At 46.8% G+C, this 27,549-nt stretch overlaps 1 protein-coding gene across 1 annotated transcript; it reads right to left on the bottom strand.

The window, feature by feature from the left end:
- Positions 1–25,773, bottom strand: LOC149353337 (annexin-B12-like). Its single transcript, XM_089575804.1, has 13 exons — positions 25,572–25,773; positions 23,142–23,150; positions 21,598–21,867; positions 21,338–21,546; positions 19,250–19,325; positions 14,224–14,318; positions 13,910–14,114; positions 13,012–13,091; positions 12,779–12,835; positions 10,885–11,078; positions 8,156–8,207; positions 7,333–7,455; positions 1–57 (listed from the first exon to the last, which is right to left on the bottom strand). Exons 1-13 carry the CDS (start codon positions 25,771–25,773, stop codon positions 1–3), a joined length of 1,629 nt encoding a protein of 542 aa, XP_089431930.1.
- Between the last annotated feature and the right edge of the window lie 1,776 nt (positions 25,774–27,549).

Below are 27,549 nucleotides of genomic sequence, written 5' to 3'. Positions count from 1 at the left end.
TCAGTTCCCTTGTACGATGGCGAGCAAGGCCTTCCTGTAGTTGCCCGACGTGTCCGACTGCGACAGAGAAACGCCGTTTTGCGCCGGAGAGGAAAGGCAAGTGGATGGACCGACAACAGTGCGCGTACGAAGTTACAAATATCCGTGCTAAAAATCGCGGCGTCGCGAGCGGACCACACATAGCGCCCGTAAAACGTAGTATCACTCAGGCTACATATGAACAGTACTAGAACCAGGTGCACTATTCGCAGGCTGTGCTTACAGCTGCCGTAGCATTCTTATTTAGTAATAAGTAATCAGATATTTCAACGAGAAAGTTTGCGCTATTCAGACGATCACGGGATGGAGAGGATGGGGCTGGGAAAACTTGTAAATTTAACGCCATTCCCTTCCTCTCTGTCTTGTGGTAAACAGCGCAGCTATTCTCGTTGAAATCGAAATGCTCCAATTCGGTCAACAACGCATCTTGTTAATCAGAGGCGTTCATCAAAAATTCACTGCAAATCAACGTCTCTTGACTAGTAGTTGCGCGATCATCCACACTGTACCGTCATGGCTATCCTCCCAAAGCATGCGCGATAAACGCATTTTTTTTTCATTCAATACTCTTTCCATAGCCCTCCGGTATAGCCTTTTAGGAAGCTCCCCTTCTTTCCCTCGCTTCTCCATCGTGTGAGGTGTTCAGTGTCTGGCAGTGTGATGTTCGTATACGACCGCGAGCTCACTTAAGCGGCTGAAATACCTCCGCGCATAATCTGTGCAATCTCAAGGGGGGAGGGGATTGTAAAACGCCTTCAGCCGACCGCCGTATCCGACGTGGAGTCAAGAACGCTCGTCATACACGGAGCAAAGTTTTTACATGCAGAAATATGGTAGAAGCGCAAAATGGCATCTTTTTAAGTCAACGTCTCCACCCTGTTTCGGCCACTGAACAGAAGTTGAGCTCAAAGTAAAATTTAATCGTCATCAGGACAGTCACGTCTAAAGCAGGTAAAAGGCCTTTCCTACTTAACTCTTTCTCCCATTCAACTCTGTCCTCCGCCAGTTATGGCCTCCTTATCCCCGCAAACTCCCTAATACCACCTGCCTACCTCTGCCACCCTCTGCTAAGTTCACCTTACTTTGAAACCCACTCGATTGCCTTAAAAGACCACCGGCTACCCTTCCTCCGCACTACATGTCCAACTACTCCAGTCCATTTCATCTTGATTTCAGCTTGGGTACCATAAATTGAGGTTTGTTTCCCATGTCTCTCTTGCCTGCTTCGTCTGCGAACGTCGTTGCGGTTTTTAGAAGCCAGTGAACGCCTATCACGACTGACGTCACACCAGCCGCATGACTTCGCATGGCAGGACTCGTGCGGAGAGACTGGCACCGGATGGCGCCGCGAGGCGTGGGAATTTTTTTTATCATTTGTAATTTATCGGATCGCTTTTGAAGACTTATATGCGGCCTGAGGGCTGAGTGGCCTTGGCTCAACATAATGCGTGCATTTTATAGCTACCTTCAAAACCGTTTAATTGGATTTTTAGAGTTACATTTGCCATTTTGCTTTCCATGGATCGCTGCGTTGTCTCAATTTAATTTAAAGCCATTTTAATTAGCCTAAAAATTTCTGCCCCGTATTTGAGTACTGGCAAGATACAACTATTATACGCAATCCTCTCGAAGGATACTGGGGAGCTGCTCTTTATGACCTGAGGGTGCCCGCCTAAGGAATGCCATCCAAATGTCTTAGTCTCCTGGCAACTTCACTCTCTTGTTGCGGATCTGCGGCCCCTACTTGCCTTAGATAGACTTAGCCTCTTACAAACATCAATGCCTCATCTATCCGAAGCTGTTGGTCCTTTCCCAGACTGCTGAGTAATGCTTTAGTTTTATTCATATTAATTTTCCCATCGTTATACTTTTGCTGCTTAGGCCTTCATCATGCACTGCAATTCCTCCCCTGAGTTACTATTAGTACGGCAGTGTCGCCAGCAAATAAGGCGTTACAAATCAGCAAATCAAAGGTGTTAAGTTAGAAGTCTACGGGTCCAGTAGCTCCTTTCCCCCCTTTCGCCGGTAACTGCCGCGTCCATTGCAAGTCTGGAGGGGTTAAAGATGATGACAGCGCGTCGCGCGCTTCGGACGCTGTCCAAGGCCGCGCGAAACTGGGAGCAAGACCGCGAACAGCCTTGTCAGGGTCGCAAAGGGCCGACGACCGTTTTACATTGAAAAGAGATAAGCTCTCAATTGGTAGAGTAGGGGGGGGGGGGGGGGGGTCAATAAGGTCGGCGACTTCTGAAACCCCCCGATTGTCGAGCTAAGCGATGGAGTTCGGCTTTGCTGGCGCCTCGCCAGGGTGCATGTTCAAGGAAAAGTGCGCCGTCTGCCGAGTCGGGCTCTGGCGAGCACTGGGCTCCGCCCACTTGTATGTACAGTGCCATTGCAGCGGTACTGGTCGAAATTGGGCGAGAGCAGATTTAATAAAGCTCCGCCCAATTATCGAAGGGATTAAAACCCTCTGCAAACAAAGAGCGAAGAGGGAGCGCGCCAAGCATCAGTCTAGGCCGCTTTTATACAGCCCTTCTTTTAAACAGCCTTTTTGTTAAACCGCCTTTTTCTCTAAGTACTTGTATTTCGGTGCCGTCTTCAGTAAACAAGTTTTGTGTGTCAAGAAGCTGGAACTACTGCCCCAACCGGCAACGTGTCGCCGGAAGAGCGTACGAAGACGCGAAGTGCTCTTCGTACTTAACCGCATACGATCATTGGCTAACGTGCCATCGTTGCTCGTCTCCTTCGACGAGCATCTGACCAGCCTAATCCGGACTGCCGAGTCTTACGAGAAAAACTTAACTGAAGGTGTTTGCCATTAACTTCCGCCTCCAACTTTTAGCAATCCAGCTTTGTAAACACCACTTGTAAACTCGCGGAAAATTCCAGCGGAGATAATGTGTCACCTTGCTTGGCACCTTTCCTGATCGGTATTTTAACTCTTGAGAATTATGGACGCTGTGCAGTCCCTGTTGGTATGTCCCAGCACCTTTACATGTGTCTTCTACACCCTGGTTATGCACTGTCTGCATGACTGCTGATGTTTAGATTAAATTAAATGCTTTCTTGTTACTTACGAATGTCACTGGTCACATTCTGGGCATTTCTATAGTCTGTTTGTTGTTGAGTGCGCTTTCCGAACGCAAGCCTGGTCCTTTGGTTGACTGAAGTTTAAGGTTGTTTTAATTCTACTAGCGATTACCTTGTCACGTCCTTGTAAGATAATCGCTTCATAATTTTTTAACTCTATGACATCATCTTTCTTCTGGCTAACTATGTTAGCATTTTTCCGTGCTTCCGGTATGCTCGCGGTCCTGAGGTATGGAGTATAAAGGGTGCAAAGTTTTCCGTAGAGCAACGTCTCCAGCGTTCTTCAATAGATTTGAAGTTACTTAATCCGGTCTTCAGCTTTTTCTCTTGTCATTGCTTGCGGGGCTTCCCCCACTTTCTCTTTCGTTATTCCAGAACATCAGTTTACCCGGCATCACTACTTCTGTCATTACTGCGATGATTACTTTGGCTACTGCACAGATTCGTATAAAAATTATTTGTTACTCTACTCATCCAAACTTCTGAACGCATTGCGATAGTCTCTTAGTGCGAACATATGTCTTTGGTTCATGCCTAATTTCCTTTTTGTTTTGTCATGAGGCTACCTCTGTACTTTAGAGATAGTTCAATACTTTTCTTATACTTCCTCATATAACTCACCGATTAACTAGTTCTGCTAGCTCTGTCTTATATAAGGGTTCCGAGACTTTTATGGTCTGGGGTTTCTCAATTAGATCCATCGTCAAGGGGTAGAGCTTGCCAGTATCCTGCCTAGTTACCCTGCCCCCTACTTCTAAGCGCACTCTGGTTATATTGGTAAGACTGTCAATCCATCTACGCCCGCTTAAATCGTCTTCTGTAAAACCGGAATACCTGTTCTCGTGTGATGTCTTCTATTTTTCCTTCTTACTACTAACTCACTTATGCACTTCCTCCCCACTAGTTTTTCTCGTTCCCTTCTGAAATCTAGGCTAATTCTAGACCTTATCTGAAGGTCGCTACACATGACCTTGTTTAGCACCACAACATGCATGATGCCGGGATTAGCACACCATACGAAGTCTGTTTCATTTTTAGTCCCCTTATTCAGGCTCCTCCGTGTCCATTTTCTGCCCACGCCTTTGCGAAATAAGTTATTCATAATCTGAATATTTTATTTTTATCATGTACATCCTATTCCTGCCTAAAACTGTCTGTGAAGGCTGGTAGTACGTCTAAAATGAATTGATTTGATTAAATTTATCTCTGCAAATTCAACTCTCCGTTCCACTCTGCCATTCGTGCAGTCTATACTGTTTTTTTACCACCACCTGCTCTGCAGAGGCTTTCTTCATTGTGCTATGTTTTCAATTTATTGCCGATTTGACGTCTACACGGAATCTTTCAGCTATTTCGTCATCGTTACTATGTCAGCGCACCATAAACAATCATAAACTACCATCATCTCATTTAAGCTCAAGAATTTGTCGATGTGGCAAGCTATATCCTTAATGATCAAGAACACAACACCTACCTCTCGTTTTCTCGGCAAACCGCGATAACAGAATACCCTTTAACGATGTATATGCCTGATCTGTTCTCGTAACCACGCTAAGCCCTATGGCATCTCATTCGATACACAAAAGCTCCTCGAACAGCAAAGTTAGGCTAGCCTCACTCGGTAAGGTCCTTTCGTTAGAAGCTTCCAGTGCAGTTTTCAATGGCAGCCTGTCCGTATAGAGTGATTCGTAGCACCCTATCGCTATAGCATAGGTGAGGGCCGAGGTATTATCGGGGACAAAAGTTTGCGGGACGCAGGTTCTTGGAAAAACGTTTATTGTAGCTCCACCACGCCACCCAACCGCCTGATATTGTTACCGGAGGAAGGAGCATTTAGGCCTTTAATACCTTGATACATTATCAGACGACTGGGTTGCGAAGTGGAACTACAATAAACATTTTTCCAAGAACTCGCGTCCCGCAAACTTTTGTCCCCGATAGAAGTGGAACTACAATAAACATGTTTCCTAGAACTCGCGTCCCGCAAACTTTTGTCCCCGATAGTACAAGTAGTGTATTCACACAGGAGGTGCTGGTCAAGTACTGCACCAGGATGACCGACCGCTGTCCTAGTGAGAGAGCGTGTTTCCCATTGTTCCCTCAGACGGTCGGATACAGCTTAAAGGGCCACTGCCCAGGGTCCGCACATTTTTGAAAAACAAGCCCACTGCATAGATGAGGCATCGAAGATAACCTCTGCAAAATACTAGAGCCATGCGCGCCCCGAAAAGCTGCGAAAATTCAAATCAAAGCCCGTTCGTTCTTTCCTTCCTTCAAAAACGGGCCCGGCCCACTACTCTGCACCCCGCTGACGTCAAGGGGGGCTACTTTCGCTAAAGGCACTCCATTGGTGCATCGTTCTGACTGACGGGAGAAGGTTGGGCGTAGCCTTGGCGTCGCGTCGTCTGCACAAGGCTTTCCGCAGCGCCTTCTGTTCTGGCTCATGCCTACAAACCCGCATGAAGGAACAAAAAAAAAACTGCGGAGGGAGCGTGCGGCGACAGCCTTGAACCCTAGCCATAAAAAGTAAAAAAATAGTAAAACGGAGGGAGTTGGTTCGCCCCCCCTCCCCCCCCCCTCCCCCCCCCCCCCCCCCCCCCGCCGTGATCACGTCACGAGACGCTCTGCGTGCGCGCTCCCTTCTCAGTTTCTTTTAGCCGCCGCGGTGGCTCAGCGGCTATGGTGCTCGGCTGCTGACCCAAAAGACGCGGGTTCGATCCCGGCCGCGGCGGCTAGAATTTCTTTGGAGGAGAAATTCTAGAGGCCCGTGTACTGTGCGATGTCAGTGCACGTTAAAGAACCCCAGGTGGTCGAAATTTCCGGAGCCCTTCACTACGGCGTCTCTCATAGCCTTAGTCGCTTTGGGACGTTAAACCCCATAAACCAAACCAAACCATCAGTTTCTTTTCTTCTATGCGAGCCCCCCAAAACAAGGTTTTAATTAGTAGTGCAGCAGAGCCTTTCCCTCGCTCGCCCACTTGGCCGCTCCGCACACACACCGCTTATCTTTCGTGCATCTTGCGTACGCCTTGACTCCAAAGAATGACATATGCTTTGGAGCGGAGAAAAGACACAAACACACAGAACACAAACACGCATGGAGAAAAGCAAACGGGCGGTTGCCGGGTCCGCGCTTCGCCGTGTGTTTCGAACACAACCGACTTCCGCCCCTCCGCTCGTGAAACGGTGGGGAGGCCTAAAAGAAAATGAAAAGGTGGCTCGTTAACTGGGAATGACAAACAGATGTATGAAAGGATGCGCTCGCTAACAAGTCTAGGTGGTCGAGCCGATCGCGCCTCTCGATCGTTCAGTGTGCGGAGAAAATGCAAAAACCAAGAAAAGAATTCTATTGAAGGCGGGGCCATGACGTCGCCCTGTGACGCACTCCACAGACACCACGCCTCCGGCTTACACCGGAGAAGGAAGGGGTGATTTTGCCTTGCCGAGCCTACTCGACGAGGAGCGGGAGAGAAAAATTTCGAGGAGGGAATGGAAGGAGAGGAGGCTCGCTCAAAGTGAGGTAGAGAGTGTTCGGGACGATGGGGTGGGCAGGGGGCCTTTAAGAATGCAGCGAAGCACCGCCCACATTCCGGGCCGCCAAAAATATTCCTCCATGCCAAGAAGATAGTGTGGTGTTCAAGCTTTTTCTTCTTACGCGAAGACGAAATTATAAAGGCAATATTTCGATGCCTCTGGCTTGTTTTCGACTATGATATATATACACAAGAAATGAAAAGCTGAAATATTTTACTGTTGTGATCGGTAAGCAGAGTAATACAGGACGCCACAGACCATGACCCATTGTTACCAACTGCTGTTTTTTGTTCACTTTGTACCGTACTGTAGCGCGGTTAACCTTAACCAGCACAACCTCACTAGTCCTCAGATCTATTCGCCGGGAACAGACAGCCCCCCAGGCGTTGTCGGTGAATTTTATCAGCCTTATTTTTTTTTTTTAGTGGAGAAATGAGGCAGGCACGAGGGTTCGAACCCCGGACCCCTGGCAAGTGAGCAGGATGCTCTATTCCTACGTCCGATCGCTGCAAAGACTAAGCTTAAGCTCAACTTAAATATTCCTTTCTTTAGAAATTTCCAAGCGATCATATGGCTGAAAATACATCATTTCAGGTTACTTACTCCCCATTCTTTTTACTGATCTCTACTGTCCTCAAAATCGCCCAGCCCACAACGGTCTGCGTCGCGTACCTGAATGGCGCTGGCGAGGGACACCTTGTACTTGTCGAGGTACTCCTGTTTAATCAGCTCCAGGTCCTTCTCGCAGCGGGACACCACGACTCGCTTGAGCACCCTGTCGTTGGTGCCGAGTCCCTGCGATAGAGCAATAAGGGGAGTCCTGCGTCGGATGCTCTCTCTAATGCTACTTAACGGCGTTGGACCTGTACACCATCGAGAGCTCGTCCCGGGAGAAAATTATCCACATGATAGTGTCTTTCGGCATCGCCTTTTTGACACACTGGCACGTCCGGTGAAAATACAAATAAGAATTTCAAAAGAAACATGATGTGCCTTTGCGAGAATGGCTTTATTTTACAAGGAACAAGTGCATTATGTTCTGTGTCGTAGCCACTTTTAACGAAGGAAGGCAGGACCGTAATCGCACAGTTCTGAGTCCGTCTGTAAACCAGAAACTCATACTCGTTCGCTCTTGACCAGATTAACTGACTCATTCCGCGACCGACAGAAACAACTCTTAGCTTCATCTACGTTAGATGAACAACTCTAGTGTCATAATTCGATGCACGCCACGAATCTAGTTTCCCGTGTGGGAAGTGGCAGCTTTATGAGTGGAGGCAACACACTTATGATTCCTAGCTGACAGCTGTTGGGTGCCTGGCACAAAGGAGAGGAAGGCTAAGCTTATTTGTCCATGCTTTAGCCAAATCTGAAGCGAAACTACAGTGAGGCTTCGCCCGAGCGCAGGTGATGCCAGAAAACGAATATTCATCATGCTACTCTTATTTCAACTACTCAGCCTTAACTGCTCCTATAGAAAGTTGTACCAACTCACCTTCATGGCGTAGTACAGCGTTTCCGCAAAATAAAAGGGAGGGCTGTAGACACTTCACTGCAAATAAAAAAAGAGACTGACTTAATCACGCCACCGTGTAATACCTGCAAGCAAACGTGCCGTGCGCTTTGCTTGAATGTATGTGCAGCCAGTACACATCGGGAGCATAACGCAAGTGGTATTTTTAAGTCAACGTCCATCAAGATTTGAATCAAGTCCGCCGCAAGCAAGCTCATCTGCTCATTCGTTCTGATACCGCAAAGAGAATCATGCAACCACGTAGCTCAACTCTCGACTCCCGTGGACCGCTGCGAATGTTCAAGACCATCGATTAGTTCTCTTCACTGACAAAGAAAACATGTGTGCCAGCTCAGGCGAATTTTTTGCCGTGCCATAAACAAGGCCTCGCCTTTGAATCACCGTCGCCGGCTCTCGCAATTATCCTTGCATTTATCAAAAAGGCAGATACAGCTCTTTGCTATAGCGACAGTCAACTACAAGACGTGCAAGCGGCAAACCGAATTCAGCGTGAAAATCAACCTACGCATGCGTAAAGCGATTCCTGGCTTGTACGAATTCCTCTTGGAGTTAATTTTCCGGGACCGCAAGCAGTATCAATACAGGACCACTCATTCCTACCAGTTAAGTGTCGCTACCATTTAAACATTGGTTCACTGGAAAGTTCGTAAGGCTCATGAAATGCATTGGAAAATATACACGTCCAGAAACCTGCCTGGGGAGCTCGAGTGGCATGCCTTGCAGTGCATCAGCGACACCTGCCGTTGGTCTCCCGGTTCGAGATAGCTTCTCCATAGCCTCCTCTATTTGCTTATCGTTGAACGTGCAGAGTGTTAAGCCTTGTGTCAAGCTAGAAGGCGCGGTTGCAATGCGCTCCGTTCGCTACTGGAGGTGCTGTCTGTAACGGCGGGCGAATGCACTAATGCTCACTGCATGCTGCGTCGTGCACGATACACGTGACATGCATGGCGCGCCGCTACTCCCGCCCGTCGCTCAAAAAGGACAGGTGGCCCCCGGCGACGGCCAAGTCTCACAGCAAAAATCGGCAACTGGGATGCGAAATAGTGACGTAGCGCACTCAGTGCAGGCACGCACAGCGACGAGCTATCCGAACCCAGTGACCAACGGCAGCTGTAGCTTGAGCGCTGTAGGGAGGTGTGGACATCTCTAGCAGGGCAGACAGCATACACAAGCACGACACCTATAACTGAGCTGAGGCAGCTCAATATGCCAGGTGTCCCAGCTAAATGTAACCAAGCTTTTAAAAAACACGGGATGTCCTAGCCGTCTGAAACCAAATGAGGGTTGTTTAGAGTCGCGTGACCTAGTCTGCAGTATTTTTTTCGTTCTTCAAGGTTGACTAATTAGTCAAGCTTAATTAACTAACTTTTTAATTATTGACTTTAGGAACAAAGTGTCAATGGAAAAGTTGTCGATCACTTAGAGAAACAGCTTACTGAGACATCTGCAGCAAAGTAATATTTACGTAAAGTAGTTTTTTTTTTACTCGCCTTTCACCATAACCCGCACAATAAGAAAAAGCTTCCACATTTCAACTGTGCCACTTCAACGTCCCAAGACGCACCTTAAAGAATAAAATCCGTTATTTCTGAAGTCCTCTCCTCAATGAGACTTTGGGTGCACATTGGGGAGGAGAAGTGAGTGAGCAGCTGGTCACGTGAAAACTTTCTTTTAATGCCAATAAATGAACCTACGTAAATCGTAACTTCACGGAAACAGCACTACTAGCGGTTTTTCGAGGCGATCTAAAAGTTTTTCATTGACACTTTCTTCCTGAAGTCAATAATTAAAAAGTTAGCTAATTAAACTTAACTAATTAATGACCTTTGAAGAGCGAAAAAAATACTCAAGACTAGGTCACGCGACTATTAACAACTCTCAGTTGGTTTCACTGGACTAGGACACTTCGCCTTTTTTAAAAGTTTGGTTACATTTAGCTGGGACACCCGGTATATCCTAAGGTTCTAGCAATATCAGCGCGAAGTTCGTGGACTTGGAGCAGATGAAGATAAGCAAGAAAGCCCGCCAGCTCGGGCCATTTTCCGACAATTCAAATGGCAGCTAGATGCCAGTCGCGAATCGCCTGGCCCTCTGGTGGCATTGCTCGTGATGCAAACACGCGCGGGATTCCGAAAGCGTTTGCCCCGCGGAGCCCTGTAACCCCCCTATGGTAGTCAAAGCCCAATAAGGAGAATACAGGCCCGTTCATGGCCCAATATATAGAATACTACGGATCACCACGCCATGCGTGGTCAGAAAACTAAACATCTGATGCCAGTGTTTGGCACCGAAGCGCTGTATGATGTGTGATTTCAAGCTTGGAGGAGGCGCATACCCGCCTCTAAGCGCCCCAGTTGAGGACGGCCGGACATTTAGGTTCTGGGCGGCCACTATAAAACTCCTGTGACGCGCTTTTTTTCCCCATTATCTTGCATTACTACGGTTCTTTCAGAGACGCCGGCTGTAAGATTGTTCTGCACTGAAGCATAGCGTAGCAAATGGCACGAGTTGAGGATAAGTGCGCTGTAAGCCAGTACGCCAGTGCACATCCGAAGTGAAAGCAGGCGTTCGTGGACTCCAGTTCTTTCATTACGCCTTCCATGGAACGATTCAAGCCACCCAGGGTGAAAGCGAAATTCCTTTTCTCAATTTGACAGGTACAATTTGGCGAACGTGCAGGTGAGCAGTACGCACCGATGGCAAGGAATCCGTTCTTGATGTCCCCGCTCATCTCGCTCTTGATGGCCTCCATTACAGTGTGGTTAGTGAGTGCGTTGTATTCGCGGAAAACGAGCCGCAGCTGCTCATAGCTCTGAGTGGCAATGATGCGGTTGAACGCCGACACGTCCGTGCCCCAGCGCAGCACTCCCGCTTTTTGCAGCTGCTGCACGCAGTCGCGGGAAGAAGGCAAAGCTACAGTCTAGGGCGCAGAAACAGGGTGAACTCTTTCTCCACGTTTGAGCTAGGCGGCATCTTACGGCGCACGCAGTGCTGCTTTGTCCACATATCCTGGCCGTTCACCTTAGCTAAATATATTCTGCTCTGAGTTCTTTCCCGTATCTGATTACTTTATATGTTTATCAGTTGAATTTTCATTTCCATGGGCGCAGAAAGAAGATGTGCGCGGGCAAAGGATTGAATTTTGGTAGCCAAACCTTAGAGATGAGGGTTACAAACCAAAATAATATTTATACGCATGTTCAGGGTGCGCCGTAAATATCCCCACACCTTTTTACCTGTATAATCCCCTTAAAGCGAATAAAGATTGAAGGGTTCTTCGATAGCACTTCTTTACTGGCCCCTGCAACATAACACAAAGGTTTTCATTCAGTTCATAGGTCTTTTATATTCATCATACTTTCCAGACATCGGGTGCACGACTGCACCGCAGCTTGCATGGCATGTATGGGAAGTAATATTTTATGCTTGCTCTATGAACTTCCTGAGGACCTCTACTATCGTGTGCTCCTTTACGCCAACTCCTGCTTAAAAAGCTCCTCTTCCCGTCACAATCAGCAGTGCACACTTCTCTTTTCACACTCTTGTCTGTATTCTAGAACTATCAGTATTCTCAGGCTTTTAGGCAAACACATACTGCAGCTCTGTCGCACCAAAATTTGTCGCGACGGCTGCATGGCCACCTTTTTCACGTTCCTCGTTCCCTAGCGTTCGTTCATGTTTTTTTGTTGTTTTTTTCTGGGAGGTGAACATTTTCCGTAGCAGAAGGAACAGTAGGCTTTGTGGGATCCGTCGAGTGCGTCATGCGCGAGTATTTTGTGACTAATCTTTTGTGATGCCATGAACATCAATTTTAGTAATTTGGAGGTCTCAAATGGTGCTCGTTCGGATTTGTTTAACAATTTAACAGGCCCGGTACGTAAAAAATACTCTGAAAAATGCGTAAATCGCCTTGAAATTCCGCACACGTACTCAAGACGACTGAAGAGAAGTACAGGGAAAGCAAAGGGGAAAATCTAAAAAAACTTCAGGCGTATCGAGGACACAAATTGCATTGCAGTACTCGCGTCGCATAAAAGCATCAAATTGTTTACTTCCGCGTAGCTCCAACACGCAATTCAAACATGAGAGCTTTTAAGAAGACCTGAGCGTGGTACAAAAGAAAGTTATACAGCTTTCTCAAATCTTCCAAGTGTTTCCAAGTGTCAAAACATGAAACAACGCTCCATCTTAGGCGTTTCACCTAAAACGCGTTAGACTAATGGCAGTTCAACTACCGCAAAGGATTAACTACAAAACAATAATCCTCGAAGGCTTCGATTTGGGAGAGGGCAGGTTCTTAACGGTGTTAATGTCAACAAACAAGCTTTCAGGAGTGTTACTATGAGAAACTCTGGCTTAGGGATTGCGCACAGATTTCCTAAGGCCTCGTTTTGCCGGTAAGCACTGTCAGCGAAGAAAAGAAAGGACCTAAGCAGGATCTCTAATTGCGCTTTCCACCCCTGTCGTAGCTCGAGTTATAGTTCAGCGATTCAGAGGTTCGGGACATGGACCAGCGCATTCCCAACCGAAAGTGCTCCAGCTCGCCACTGGTGCTTCTTTTCAGAGGAGAATTATGGAGCTCACAGCGGCGTCGTTGCGCGCCCGCACTGGATCCAGAGGGGTGCCCTCGTCACGCTGGGCCTGCAGCACAAACGCGAGAGAGAAAGCGGGAAAACGATCAGCGGTTCTCAAAAGCCGATGGTGGTGGACGCCTCGCCGCTCCGAGGAAGTAGAAACGTTCTTTTTTTTTGTTATTATTATTGGACCATAACGGCCCAACACGCAAGTTGGTTGCTTATAAATCTGCGTTCTCTTACATTACACATGGAGACAAGAAGGTGTCGAAAATCGCCAGATGTGTCGCCAATGATGTCCTTCTCCAAGTCTTTCTTGAATACTGCAAATATAAAAATAAATTTCATACGTCATACTGTATGCGAGCGTTTTTTCATATGTGAATAGAAAAAAAGAACTCAGCAGCAGCCTAAACATGCTGAGATGCTGAGCAGCATCGCGTGGTAGTAAAGGCAAATTTAATTCCATTCTCACACTAAGCATTAGGTGATGCTTGCATTTTTGCTTAGCTGGCAATCTTTTTCGCACTTCGCTGAGGAATACCACGTGATAAGTATAAAAAAAGAAAAGATATGAATGTGCTACCATTTGTCTTCAGCTTTCCAAACGTGCGCAACTCACTCGGAAACTGCGCTTGCAACGCAGCCAGTCGAGAACGCAATCTGCCAAACACATCCAAATATTTCCACGAACATACGGCACAACGAGCGTAAGAACAAAAAAAACAGCGCGAGCTGCGCGTTACCTGGGGCCCGTCCCATGGCCGCGGTGCGTCGGGTCAAAGTTCTGATTTAATCCTGCCAGTTACGAAACTCCGACTCAAAGCTCGGCCATGACACGTGGCCAGCCTTATGAGGTTAATAAATGGTGGCGAAAAATATGGGCTGAGCAAACTGTCTTGGTGACGACTCGTAACTTTTTTTTTTTCTCCATTCTATGCGTATTTTCCTGTGAATGCTACGGGGCGCGTGCCAGCCTGCTAACCTTCGAGTGTGGGCGTTCACGGGCTCTGTGAGGAGTTTCATGACTGGTAGGATCAAATTGCCCTGACAGTGACTCCGAACTTGAGCGAAAGGAGAAACCAAGGCACCAGCAAAGCACCCGCAAAGTCCACGCTGCGTTTAGTGCAGGGCAGCTCACTTCTCTGGTAGTGCTCCTTGATGAGCCTGATGTCGTTGTTGCTGTGAGTGCAAAGGATCTCGATGAGGCACTCCTCGTCGGTGCCCAGGCCGGCGATGGCCTTGCGCAGCTCGCGAGCAAGGTACTCGTGCAACGGGTACAGCAGCCCCACTATGATGTCCTCGAGGTTACCGCGCAGGGCGGACTTCGCGTCATCCACCAAGTCCTGCGATGGTCACACAAGGGCCATCCCCGGTTTCTTTTATTCTCTCTTTCCATTCCCCCTTTCCAGATCCACTGTATCAAGCGAGCAGAAACTTGAATGGAAAACTTACACGTCCAAACGACTGCTTGTATGCTGCAACGATCTCCTGCCGCTGCGGTTCCGACCTTGCACATAAGATGTCAATGATCGTTGCGTGGTCTGTAGCTGGAATAAAAAAAAATAATCCAGTCAATCAATTGATCTGCCACTTGTTTACGTAGCTAAACAGCACACACTGTCAGTAGCTGTAAATTTATCACGTGCGTCACGTTGCTAATCATTCAGCCCGGACGTCCTGCCAAAACATCCCAGTTAATAAAGCTGTGCGACATTAAGATTTGCGCGTGCGTCATTGAAACTTGAACGCGGCAATAGTAAACAAACAAACACGTTCTACTTGCCGGATGGATAGTTCCTAACGCACAAATGGGAGACGTGGGGGTAGGCGCTTCGCCGGCAGTTAGCATAGAAATCGTTCAAAGAAACGGGACCAGAATAGTTAACGCTCCCATTTGGAAAGTCTAAAACTCCAGTTTGTTCACTTTTTATGAAGTAGTTACCTTCATTTTAGCTTGCTTGTCCGAGTAAAAAAAAAGGTGACGTAACAAAGGCAAGAAAAAAAAAGTGCGCCATCACCTAACCACGTCCGGTTCTAGTTAGTGAAAGTATAGAAGCGCCAGAACATTTCAACTTCGTGAGGTTTAGCCTGTAAGATCAAATAGCCTAGTCACGAGGGTTTAGTGATCTCAGTGTTTGTAACAAGGGCTACCACAATTTTATGACGTTCTATTTCAATACACATTTAGAGCATAATTCATGAAAGACCAATGAGGGACGAATGCTATAGGAACTTTGAATATGCGGCTTCATTGATTGGCTCTGAAGTGCCGAAGACGTACTGAGGGTCGTGAGGCACGCCTAGCAGGAAGGAACCGCGAGTTAATTTCGAACTACAGTTGTTCTTGAAGGTGCACTTAAATACAAGTGCACGATATTTCGGTTGCAACCAACTGGCCTAAACTAAATATAGTTTATAAATAAATATAATTTAAGTTTATCAAAGACTAATTTTATAAATAAATATAGTCGTCCCCGAACCAGGTCGAATTTTTCTTTAACTACGAAGTTTCTGAGAAAGCTGTATAGCTTTCCTTTGTAGCCGTATCACTGCGCTCGGGTGGGTGTCAATGAGTAGTTACTCCCTTATTATAAATAGTTTCCTGTTTAACGACGGTTCTGGTGAGTGTGCCATCATGGGGCCCCTCACTTGAAAAACTTATGCGGTGAGAACCCCTAAATAGTGCTCGCTCTTGAAATAGAAGACATGGAACCCACATTTACACATATGATCAACGTTTATTTTTTAACAGAAAACGCAAAACTTCTTGGAAGACCTCCGAAATACGGAAAAAGCACCACAGGGGAAAGAAGGGCCGATAATCATCGACTTGGTGGCGAGTGCTAGTGCCGCAAGAATAAGAATAGAGTTCTATGTAAAGTTTAAGCATATTTTACGCGTATATTCAGTAACAAAAAAATCTAACGCTCACGAATCACCAGCGCATGCGAAAAGCTGTGACTTGCTTATTACACCAGGTGTCCCAGCTATCTTTATCCAAAGATTAAAAATATACAGAGGCAAGATAAATGGATTCATCTTCAACCACGTTGTTGACCATTGTATTTCGTTACTCAGAGTATGTTCGTGCTCTGTTTAATTCAATACCTACAAATTTTGGCAAAATTAAACTTCCTTCTATTGCGCTTCTGGCGAAAATTGCGCTGGCAAAATGTACAGCGTGCCAAAAAACGTCTAATTCATCACTGTTTGTTTATGTGTGCTGTAGATAAGCTGTCAAAATGCGCGCCAAAGATGAAAAAAATGTCATGTGACCACCATGGGCTTGCGCACCGCGACCGCAGCGCTCTCAAACGCGGAATCGGTGAAATTAGTCGCGTTTGATGATGCCGCGAAAGTAACTACGTGCATTGGTCAGCAACATGTTTTAAGTTGCCTACACCTATCTCGCCCTGGTATATTTCAAATTTTTGCCTAAAGATAGCTGGGAAACCTATTGGAAAAGTGCCAGAAGAAATTGAAGGTGTGCAGCGAACATTTTCAATTCGACGCAGGATAGCACACCAGACTGCGTATGAAACCATGCGACGACAGGGACAGTAGAATGATTCACCTGCCGGTTTTCCCTCCTAGGACTGTATAATATATCGCTGACCTTATAATTCCAAATTGAGGAAAAAAGCCGGAAACATTTCTGCGAGACTCACGCCACTCTACAACAAATGACTTCGCATTAAGCATTCGCTCTCAGGGAAAAACTGTTTTTAGCTCCGATTAAAGAGAAAATTCCCCTAACAGATAATACGTGGATTGAAGTTTATTTTATTGAAACCTTTCTTTATCCAGATCATAAGTGGGTTCTCACAATAATTGCGCGAACGTACTTTGAAGCAAATCTTTCCTCTGTTCATCCTTTTACCTGTCTAGAAGTTGCCTCATGTGTAACGAAAGAGTGGCATCGAAGACGGAACTAGACAATAGAAAAAAGGCGAAAACTGAATGAGGAACACATTTGTTACAAAATACGACTCTTGATCTCTGTTGGTGGCATTATTAGGAAGGCCAATCATTCACTGAAACACATATATGCGTTACCTTTCTTTTTTCCTCTTTCCAGCCTCTTTTTCCTCTAGTTTATTTATTTATTTATTTATTTAGAACATACTGCAGGCCTACAGTAGGCCCAAGCAGGAGGGGCGAATACATAATATATGCAAAAAAGAACAGGTTTAGCAAAATTGAAAAATGTTAAATACAAGTTGTAACACAAAATACAGCAATAAATACAAGGCTCAGATGCAAAATACAAAAAGTAAACGTAGAAATAAATGGCTCTCAAATTAAATGCTGTGAAGAAAACATAGAGTCAAAAGAATCAGCTCTGGTTAAGAGATCTGGCGGACACCTGTTCCACTCCTCAATGGTGCGTGGAAAAAATGAGTATTTAAAGGCGTTAATCCTATCACTGTAAGGGGTTAATGATTGTGTATGATGATTACCACCAAACAAAACGGAAATTGGAGGGGCAGTTCACGTTCACAGCCAGGGACCACAAAATCCTCCTCTGTCTATTTTCCTGCGCGACAGTATTCTGTTGCTGCCTCGAACACGCTGTATTTGTAAATGTAATAAACGAATTCAGATCATAAAAATAAAAGCCGAAGAAAAACAAGCGCAGGATATTGAAGAAAACGCGGCATTGATTTCGAAATAGCCATGCCAGCAATGGTTCGGTGTCACTGTCACGGTGGTAGCATCGAAACCTACGGGCTTTGTGTTGTTTTAAACTACACTATATATAGTCGGATAAAACTCAAGAACGTAGCGGAAAATTCCCCTTAAAGGAGAGCTTCAACCAATGACGTCGTGGTTAATCCCCTTGGACCTTCTTGCGGGACACCACGAGCGGGAGAAGTAGAGGGGGGGGGGGGGGGATTAAAGGGGATTAGCCACAGCACAATCGATTAACCAGGGGACGCCATTGGCTGGAGAGCGCCCTTTCAGGGGAACCTTCCACGTCGTTCTTGAGTTATATCCTGGTCTCTTGAACGCATTGCACGCTGTCGTCCAGTCAACGTAAATGTGCATATCATTCAGTGTGTGCCACGTAGACTGTCGCAAGCACTGCAAGGAAACTCAAGTCTTAACTGGAGCGTAAGCAACGCATGATGTAGTTATACATAGTCATCTTGCACAACTAGAAGCGTTTTTAAGCACTTCTATTATGCGAATTTTCCCTTCTGTAGTGTTCTTGTCGAGCTTTGCATCTGTCCGCCAAAGTGATAAAATAATTATGTAAACAGATAGGTTGTTTTTGAGTCTTCTGCTGTCCCTGACAGCTTACATTCTCCACCCGCAGCCGTGGCTCTGTGGCTCTGGCGTTCGACCACTGATTCCAAGGTCGCGGGTTCGATACCCGCGGCAACCATATTTCGATGGAAGCGAAATACAAAAACGCCCGTGTGCTGTGCGATGTCAGCAAGCTTTGAAGAACCCAAAATGGTCCAAGACAATCCGGAACCCTCCACTTCGAAGTTCCTCATAGGCCATGTGTCGCTTCGAGACGTTAAACTCCACATTTCCTGAACTTGCCCTGTCTAATGAGGCAGCGCTTTAGCAACACGCTAGAACAGATGGAAGCGGACAACACGGAGCATACTGATGTGTGCTGACAGCTCTCCCAGTGCCAATCGCGTGATGATGCCGTCGCAGCGACCCGCAAGTATCAAGCGCTTCATAAGGTGCCCTGCGCACATAAATACTAGTGCGGCGACCTAGGGGAATTTTTTTTACTTTTCTTGCAGTCGTACTAGATCTCCAGAAGCTACAGACTACTTGCTTGTTCGAACGCTCCACATTACTGATGAAGTTGTATCTTATCATTTTTATTTGTCCGGAAGTTCAACAAAGGATACATTGACAAATGCAATGCTCTTACTTAAGTAAGATGACTGCCAACAATATTGTAATGGTTGTTTTACCACGCATTTTTTAACTTTACTCGAATAACGGTAGGACGATACGATGAACGGGCTAAGCGTGATAGTCGTATTTTAAGGCAGAAAAAGGTGGCTTACTTGTGACAGCACGCTCCCGCTTACAAACAGAAGGTTCAGCAAAACACGTCCATATGCCGCAACTGATACCCCTGGCTAATATGCGCCAGGTACACATTTTCACCGCGAGCACGCTGAGAACGTTTTAGCTTTCCTCCGCCGCGCTACAGCTGTCGTCACCAAGCCTGCAGAAACGGCTCATGCGTGCTTGTGCACTAGCTAGCGTCGGATAGTGACGGTAACGACAGCGGTGTACGTTAACGCTACGCTAAAAGTCTGCACTGAAAATCACACAGTACCACGAAAGCTTTGCCATGCGGTGTACAAAAATCTATCTACGATAAGCATGATAATGCACCGATAACGTAGCAACAATGCAATTATAAAAAAAAAAGCGAAGCACATGTGGCGTGTTACAACCAACGGCACTTCTTCTGTTAAGCGCTGGTCTCTGCACTTACTCCATCCTCTCATGGCTTTTTTCAGCGCCTCAACATCCTGGTGGACATTGAAGGTCACGCATGTCTTGAGGGTTCCCTGCACATACAGCAACATAATAACATTTTAGCTCTTGCACTGAACGAAAAAAAAAAACTCCATTTCTTAAGTACCTTTCAAAGAAGTAGTTAATGCTCGCCATATTTAAGGTCTTTGGGGGCAGCCCATAAAGGGGAAGTGTTGAACGTCCATTAAAGGACACAAATGTATTCAATGCCAGTCCTGCCTTGCGGAACGCTAAGCCCACACTGCGGACGCATAGAAAATTCAAGTAGCCTCGTTCTCGTTTGAAATAAGGCAAACTCAAATAGCCGCCATCACATAGTTCTAGTCCTGCACTCCAATGATCGCTTTAGTGTCGCTGTGCCCTTGAGCAGCTTACTGATTCATTCTCACATGAAACTAACCACATTACCTGCAGACATTCGCAGCAGGTTCTTATATATATGCGTGCCTCAGAAAACATTAACCGTGAGATACGCTGGCAGAACCGCACTTACCACGGGAGGAAGCGTGTACACAAGAGCAGCGGTAAGTTATATGACCTATATGGGCATCTCTGTAGAGACCCTAACGGGAATCCATTGGGAAAGCCCAAGAGCTGTCTCGTAAATGCTGAGCATTTAAAGTAGCCGGTAGAAATCAAAGGCATTCTTGCGCACTCCGGAAAACAATGCTGAGAAAGCAGCATATTTCGCGGATTTTACATAGAAGGAAGAGGATGCTGAATGAAGCACCCTCTTGCACCTGAGTTACGGTAGATGGAGCCGCACCGATGAAAAGAAGCACAGTGCATTGTACAGAATGCCCCTTTCAGCGAATCGCCCTCTTCTCTTGTGGGTAGGTTCTCGTCACTCACCACAAAACAAATGACGCGTGTCTTACTATATTATGCATACTTGGCCACTACAACTGCTTGCATTTCTAATGGGGTACTAGCGTGACGCTGGTGAACCATCGTGGGATTAGGCTACGGTTAAGTGAACGTAAAGTACCTTATAAAGCAGAAAGGGAGGCATTCATCGCCTAACCTCAGTTGGTAGAACACCACGCGCAATATGCGGAAGCATTGAGTTCGGCTCCATCCCGGGCAACATATCTTCTGTCCAAAGTGACTACTCAACTACTTTTCCTCTCAAACAATCACAACACGCAAAAAGCGGTAACAGCAGTGCCTGTCTGTGCTGTCCCAGCCTGTCCTCAAAGGAAGTTGGCTTCTTTCGCATAGAACACGCTCTGGCTACCGCCCCACTTCCTATGATTCCGAACGTTATTGACAAACCGCAAGCAGAACCGCAAGACACAAGCAGAACAAATAGCAAGTGGACACAACACTTGAAACCACTAAAAAAAATAGGCGCATTAAAAAGTGGGCCTGCACTTTGCTCACATTCCATCGCTTTGCTCTACTTCGTTTCGCGCCCCGACAAAAAACTAGTCCTGCTGGGACGTCAGACAGTGCGCAGCCCTGAAGCCAAATGCACCATGCGCAACATAATTCCCTGCGGACATTCATTCACGCTAATCAAAGGGCTGCACATTTCACTCACGCGGCAGTGTGTCTTAACCTACATAAATTTTGCTGCAGCATGCTGAGAAAGCGCCAATGAAAACAAATAGTTACAACCGAAATTTTCTTCTTACACGTGCGCCTGCATTTCGAGAACTGACTGCTTCAAGATTTCAATTTAAAAAGTAAAAACATTTTGCGCAAAACTTGAACAGAAACAGCGCTGAGGGCGAGACGAACGAAAAGAACGGCCAAAAACGAGTCCGTTTTTGTCGTCCATCACGTGCGACTTCATAGCTATTATCGTTGTCCGTATTAAGCAGCATTAACTGCATTCATCCGGGTGAACACTCCTCCCGCATCGCTATTCGCATCGTACTGTGATTCGATCAATGTGGAAATTAACCAGTGCCTGTTCTACATTAATTCCAATGGAATCGCCAATTTGTTATCAGACAGGACGATTATTTCAAATCCAGAAATCATGGGGAATTGAGATTCTTTCCGCTGTTGCAGATTTACCACCACACAGCCGGCTCACCTTTCCTGGAGCGTAACAGCTTGGCCTGTATGACGGTCCGTCCGTTATAAAAGGTCTGCTGGGCGTAGTCGGTGGGTAGGGCATGCCGCTCACGGGGCCTGCATACCTAGAGTAGCCGTTAGTACTGTATCCATTTAATGACCCGTAAATAGACTGCGCGCTGATGGGAGGAGGGTTGTAACGTGGGTAAGTGCCCCTGGGGTACCCCGCTGATGACATCAGCGCCGGTATAGTTGGAACAGGTCCTGCTTGCAAGGAGCCCCCAGGTACGAGAGACAAAGAAGTTGTCGATGGAGTACGCCACGGCGGGGGGCCGCTAGACTGAGAGGGAGGGTAGTTGGCCCCAGGTACGGGAGACAATGAAGTGACCGATGGAGTACGCCCCGGCGGGGGGCCGCTAGACTGAGAGGGAGGGTAGTTGTCCCCAGGTACGGGAGACAAAGAAGTGACCGATGGAGTACGCCCCGGCGGGGGGCCGCTAGACTGGGAGGGAGGGTAGTAAGCCCCAGGTACGGGAGACACAGAGGATTCTGATGGAGTACGCCCAGGCGGAGGTCGGCTGGGCTGAGCAGGAGGGTAAAAAGTCGCAGGTGAAACTGGTTCCGGTGCTGGTGGTGGGTACCCTGGAGGGAAACGAGGTTAACCTATTTTAAGGTTAAGAATAAGATTTATTTTCCAGTATTCACTGGATGGATTCCTGGGATAAAAGCCACGTATGTGGCTTGACAAAGACCCAGGAACCATTTACGTGGCGGCAGACGGGAAGGTTTCTGTATGCATGCAATGCGTAAAAATAATGCGACACAAACTGCGTGGTCAAGCGAATGCACAAAGCGCACATGTGCGCCCTCACCGTTCGATCACGTTCCTACGTGGCACTCGCGATAAAAGAGAACGTACCACGTCCGCCGCTAAGGACAAGGATGGCGCAGGTGTATACACTCTCAAGGTTCGGTTACACTACTCGTAAATACCCCCGAAAGCAGAAGAATGGACAGCCGTCGCCGTAACTCAGTCCGTAGAGGATCGGACGCGAAATTCCGGGGTCGTAGTTTCGGATCCCACTGGCGTCGAGTAGTTGTTTTTTCTTCTGCTTTTTAATCAATTATTTTAAAAAATTATTACCTAATTGACCTCCCTTTGATGAACAACAGAATTAATAATTCAAAAAAACATCCCCTATGCTCCTTATTTTCGGTGACCGTTGGCTTCCGTCATGTATATCATAACAAGCCCCTCTTTTCCTTTGCCTTGTCTGCTGAATACAAAAAGAGAGAATTAGAGCAAATAAAAATTAAGGGGACACTTAAGCTCTGCCTTAAGGGTATGATGCGGCAGCGTTAATGGTTATTTGCAACTTTTTTTGTTAATCAGTCCGTCTCTAATTACACACACTCACTAGCATACATCAGTTGGCATACCAGACCACGTGATAAACCACAAAACACATATGGTCTCCCTTTAACCGTGTCGAACGAACGTGCCTCAGTGGCCAGGGGTAGAGTGTATGACTCTAAACCCAAGGGTCATGAGTTCGATTCTCAACTAATTACCCCAAATTTCTTTTCAGCGTAATTGATTTGCTTTGCACCCCTGTACGTCTAATGACATTTCAGCCATGCTATGACCTCTTGGACACAATTTAAATTGAGTTTTACTCCTTATCAATCCAAAGCGAATTAAGGGTATAACGTCGCAACCCTCTCGACCAATCCTGAATTAGTGTGTCAACGCGCATGGCTTTCCCTACGAACGCCCGACCTGCCGCTATCGCGATAATAATTTACCTCCTTTCACTTGCTACTTTTGTTTCCTAACAGCGTTTACTGCATTCCTTACTATAGCAGCCCGACGTGTTCTCAAAGCAGAGTTTATATATTGCCCGAGAATGCAAATATTTGATGCACAAGCAAGACAGAGCTCCCACTTTCGGATACAAAGCTGCTGCAAACAGCAAGCCGAATCTCTACGTTGGGTTACTGCGGGCTACGGATGAACCATTCCACTGTCCTAACATCCCGGGCGAATGGCCTTCTTTATGGGATATTTCTTTCTTTTACTTTTTTCCTTACTGTCGGCTGGAAATAAGTGCATGAAATCTTAATAAATGTGAATAAGCCTCAGTTCCGGTGGACGCTTGCTTTACTAGCGCATCTGGACATAATCGAAATCCAAATAGCAAGGCTGTTTCTTTGGTTAGTTGGTTACTCATACCAAAGAAAAACTTTTAAGCGTTAAAAGACAAAGCGCTGTGGCCTGTCCCACTCACGTCCTCGTATTTTTTTTTTTTTTTTTTTTTTTGCAGAATAACAGTCGGAGGTAAAACGAACCAGGGTGAACAGTCAAGCGCAGGTCTCGGTTTGGCTAGGCCAGACATAGAGAAAAATATTAAAATTCTTTCGCTCTATTGCTGACTCAGTGGCTTAGGCATTCCGCTACAGATCCCAAATTTGCCGGGTCTATCCCGGCCGCAGCGGCCTTATTTAGATGGATGCGAAATACAAAAGACACCCCTGTGCTATGCGCTGTCAGAGTACGCTAAAGAACGCCTAGTGTTCTAAATTTACCCACAGCCCTCCTCTACGCCGTCCCTCAAAGCACATGTGTCGCTTCAGGATGTTACACTCCAAAATTTAATATATAATTTAATGAAATTCTTCCAGCTTCTTGCTGCGTGCATCAAGGCTTAGCGACAGGAAAGGATAATAATAAACACGCCCACGACTGACACGTTTTCTCTGTAAATGGGGACATGGCACGGGCTGGGACACTTTACTTTTTAATCTTTATCAACTGTCCGAACACACTTTTTGTATATTTGGAAGTGAACAGTGCAAAACGAAGGGACATAGTGAGAAGACAAGCGCTGTCTTCTGTCTTGTCTCCCGTCTAGCGCTTAATTGTCTCCTGCGTTTGTCTCCTTGTCGAATCTCTCCTGTCTACCTCCTTTCGTTTTGCGCTGTTCAGTCCCAAATAGATAACCAACCAAGGTGCTATTTTTGTACATGGGGCACTCATCTTGCTTTAATAACGCATCTGGAGAACATAAGCGCTGTGAACAGCTTTACCTAAGCAAATAGCACTTACGAATAGTTTGCGTAATCGTTACCAATACCTAGCTATCTTAACTAAGATCTCGCTCGTAACGAGTCGACTGTCTTTAAGGGAAACCATTGCATCCGGGCCTTTCTTTTTCCAGCGCTAGGTGTACTAACCTAGTTTACCCTGTTTCGCGTCGTCGTAGTCGACATCGCGTCCACATGCCCTATTCCCATCACTGTAGGAATGCACCATCGTTGGAAGGCCCGGAGCAAAAAAAAATTGCTGGGGGTTTAGCATTGCTAATCAGGAAGTATTGTGCTAAAGCAGGTTTTTTCAGGTGACAACCAACCCCACCTACCTGAAAGCGCCATTCCGAAAGCGCGCTTCCTTTCCTTACATGACTTGCGCACAGGCGGATCCTCATGGAGACACGACGCGCAATGCCCAGCGCGAGATTTTGTTGGTTTAACACCAGGCGTGATTGGCTGCGACAAGAGCATAGTGCTCTCGTGCAGTGGCAGCGAGGCTGATCTGTTCGCGCAGACGCGGGTTCGAAACCCAGTCGCGGCAATATTTGTTACTTCTCCAGGTTGGCCAAGGTCACCCTCATTCAAAGCCTCGGTTCATTTCCCGCCATTTCTCGCATCACGTGACTAACTTCAGAGGCTTCACCACACAACCGCATTTTCCAGGCTATGAGGCCAATAGTGCTGTCGGACTAAAACGTAGACACTGATAGCATACAAAAGTACAACACTGCGGCTCTCTCCGATGAACGCAATTTCGGGCAACCTCGAACTGCAACGGAAGCACTAAGCCGAACCGTGATTCAAAGTATTCTGCCCCTCAGCCACGAATCCGCTCACTTATTCATAGGCTACTGCAGTTATTTGTGCTTGATCAATGGCAGTTCAGTGTAGTGGCAGTGATAGTCTAGCGTGGCGTTATCACTGCATTAATGACTTCGCAAAACAGCTACACCACCGATCACGCGCCTTAACCTGAAGGTATGAGTTTTTTCAGTCCATCTTTTTTCTTTTTTTTTTCTTGGGAAAGGAGGGGGGGGGGGGGCATTGCACTTAACAAGCGCAGTACCAGTGAACAAGCTTATGTTCGCATGTAAGGGAGACTAATGCAAGTTCACAAGTGAAACGATGCTCTTCCGTAAGTACACGCAGCAGCCTCTACGCACCTGCGGCGGGTGTGGAGGACTCCGGAAAACTGGGCTGTGGTGTAGGCATGCGCCGCGGCGGCTCGTCAGGATCCACAAAGCCCATCGGTCTCGAGGCGTCCGATTGGTAACTAGACGAGCTGGTTGGAGGGTAGCCAGGGGGATATCCTGGGGCATAGCCTGGGTTGTAGGCTCCACCAGCACCACCAGAGGAGGCGCTCATCGCTGATGCGTAAGGCCCGGTGAAGGAGCAGCGCTATACCACGGCTCGCCTATAGACAGAAAAAATATTTAAAGGCCGCCCTTTCGCACAGGAGCAGCGGTGGTTGTCACCATGCTAGCCAACACGAGGCCTGGCCACAAACCTTAAAATTTCGCAAGGTTGCAACAGTTCACCTTCACTCCGCTCTCAGTCTTAGTGACTAAGCACATATTCTCTGGTTTTATTTTACTGATTTCGCCACCTCTTCCTACCTCTACTTAGCGCACACCGACTTCTTTATGACTACTTTTGTACCCTGAAACGGTCAGGTTTTCAATTACTTTTGTTCTATTCGGGCTCGGATGTTAATGCACCGGATCCCAAAGCCTCCTATGGTTTACCCATCTATGGCAGCCACGGTGGCTCAGTGGTTATGGCGCTAAAGACGCGGGTTCGATCCCGGCCGCGACGGTCGAATTTCGATGGAGGCGATGTTCTAGAGGCCCGTGCACTATGTGATGTCAGTGCACGTTAAAGAACCCCTCAGATGTTCGATATTTTTTGAGCCCTTCGCTATGGCGTCCCCCATAGCCTGAGTCGCTTTCAAGCGTTAAACACCCATAAACCCATAAACCGGCTAACCCATCTCGCGTGTGCACGTACCGTATTTGCCAAAAGTAGCCAGGCGATGGGGTTTGCTTGTGAGCTTTATAGTGGAGCCCTTACGGCACCCCTAAGGATTGATAGGCCTCAAAAGGTTAAGAAACAAACCCCGATGTTTGGCTACTTCTGGCAAAGAAGCTGCAGCATACATCCCTGACACCATCAAGTTTTTTTCCGACAGCTCATGGCCTTGGCCTCGAAGAGTGAAGCGCTCTACTTCGTATGAAATAAGACAATAAGCAAATAAGTGGCAACTGGTGGGGTGTTGCTCTGCGCACTGGTTGCACTGGAAACCTGGCTACGGCATCCAGCTATCGATAGTACGAAACGCAGTGCAACAAGCGGCAGCTGTACGTCATGAAGGAGGCATCGTCAGTTCACGCGAACTCTAACTAAAGCTGAAAATTCTCATGAATTTAGAAGCTGTCACGGTTATCACCGATTGAGTAGAATGGTAAAGCATGCAGAATGAAGCAAAAGGAAAGTTTGAGTGATGGGCGCCAGAATTGCACAGCAGACATTCAGAGGCACTTCACGAGGCTAGGATGAGCGGGAAAAAAGGGCAGGCAGTTGTGAAATTGCTTACAGAGCGACCACTTCTTGCTTGGAAGAAAAGCGCTGGAATTAAGAACACGCGGCAAAATCGCCACCACAAAGTCGAGGCTGACTGATGATTTTGCAGACAGGCGCTATAGCTGACAGGCATTTTGCTTAAAGCTTACAGACGCAGCAAACACCAGGCAACTACTGGAGCAAAGCACGCAGAAAAAGTCGGCTACCGCATGGACAGCTAAGTTTGAAAAGGTGATGTCACCATGATCATGATCAAATCATGAACTAGCGAGCTAATCCATTCATGATGTGTTAAACACACGGTGAATTATTTTGTCTTGCGCGGGAACTAGGCAAAAGGGTAAAAAAAAATACACACCGCACAATAGAAAACACCCGACAAGAATAAGAAAAACACAGAAGAACTCTCTGCCGCGCACTTCTACGCACCTGTGCACCAGGTTATTCTACACAACGTTTTGGTCTTCTTCCGTGCACACATCGACGATATGAACTGGTTAGCAATAGGACTGGTTATTTGATACGATGGTGAACGACAAGTGTCAACAACAGGGTTTAAAG

The sequence above is a fragment of the Amblyomma mixtum genome, chromosome 3, assembly GCF_055824585.1.
Source record: "Amblyomma mixtum isolate Tamu chromosome 3, ASM5582458v1, whole genome shotgun sequence".
NCBI lineage: Eukaryota > Metazoa > Arthropoda > Arachnida > Ixodida > Ixodidae > Amblyomma > Amblyomma mixtum.
The sequence above is the reverse complement of the archived record's forward strand: the minus strand, read 5'-3'. Positions and strand labels throughout refer to the sequence as shown.

Bases quoted from the DNA above. Each gene is read 5' to 3' on its own strand.
- LOC149353337 (XM_089575804.1), bottom strand. From the start codon at position 25,773: ATGAGCGCCTCCTCTGGTGGTGCTGGTGGAGCCTACAACCCAGGCTAT. The intron at 13,092-13,909 runs GTGAGCTGCCCT...TTATATTTGCAG, and splicing joins CAAGGAGCACTACCAGAGAA to TATTCAAGAAAGACTTGGAG. The intron at 11,079-12,778 runs GTGAGCTCCATA...GACTGCGTGCAG, and splicing joins GGGCGCGCAACGACGCCGCT to CAGCTGCAAAAAGCGGGAGT.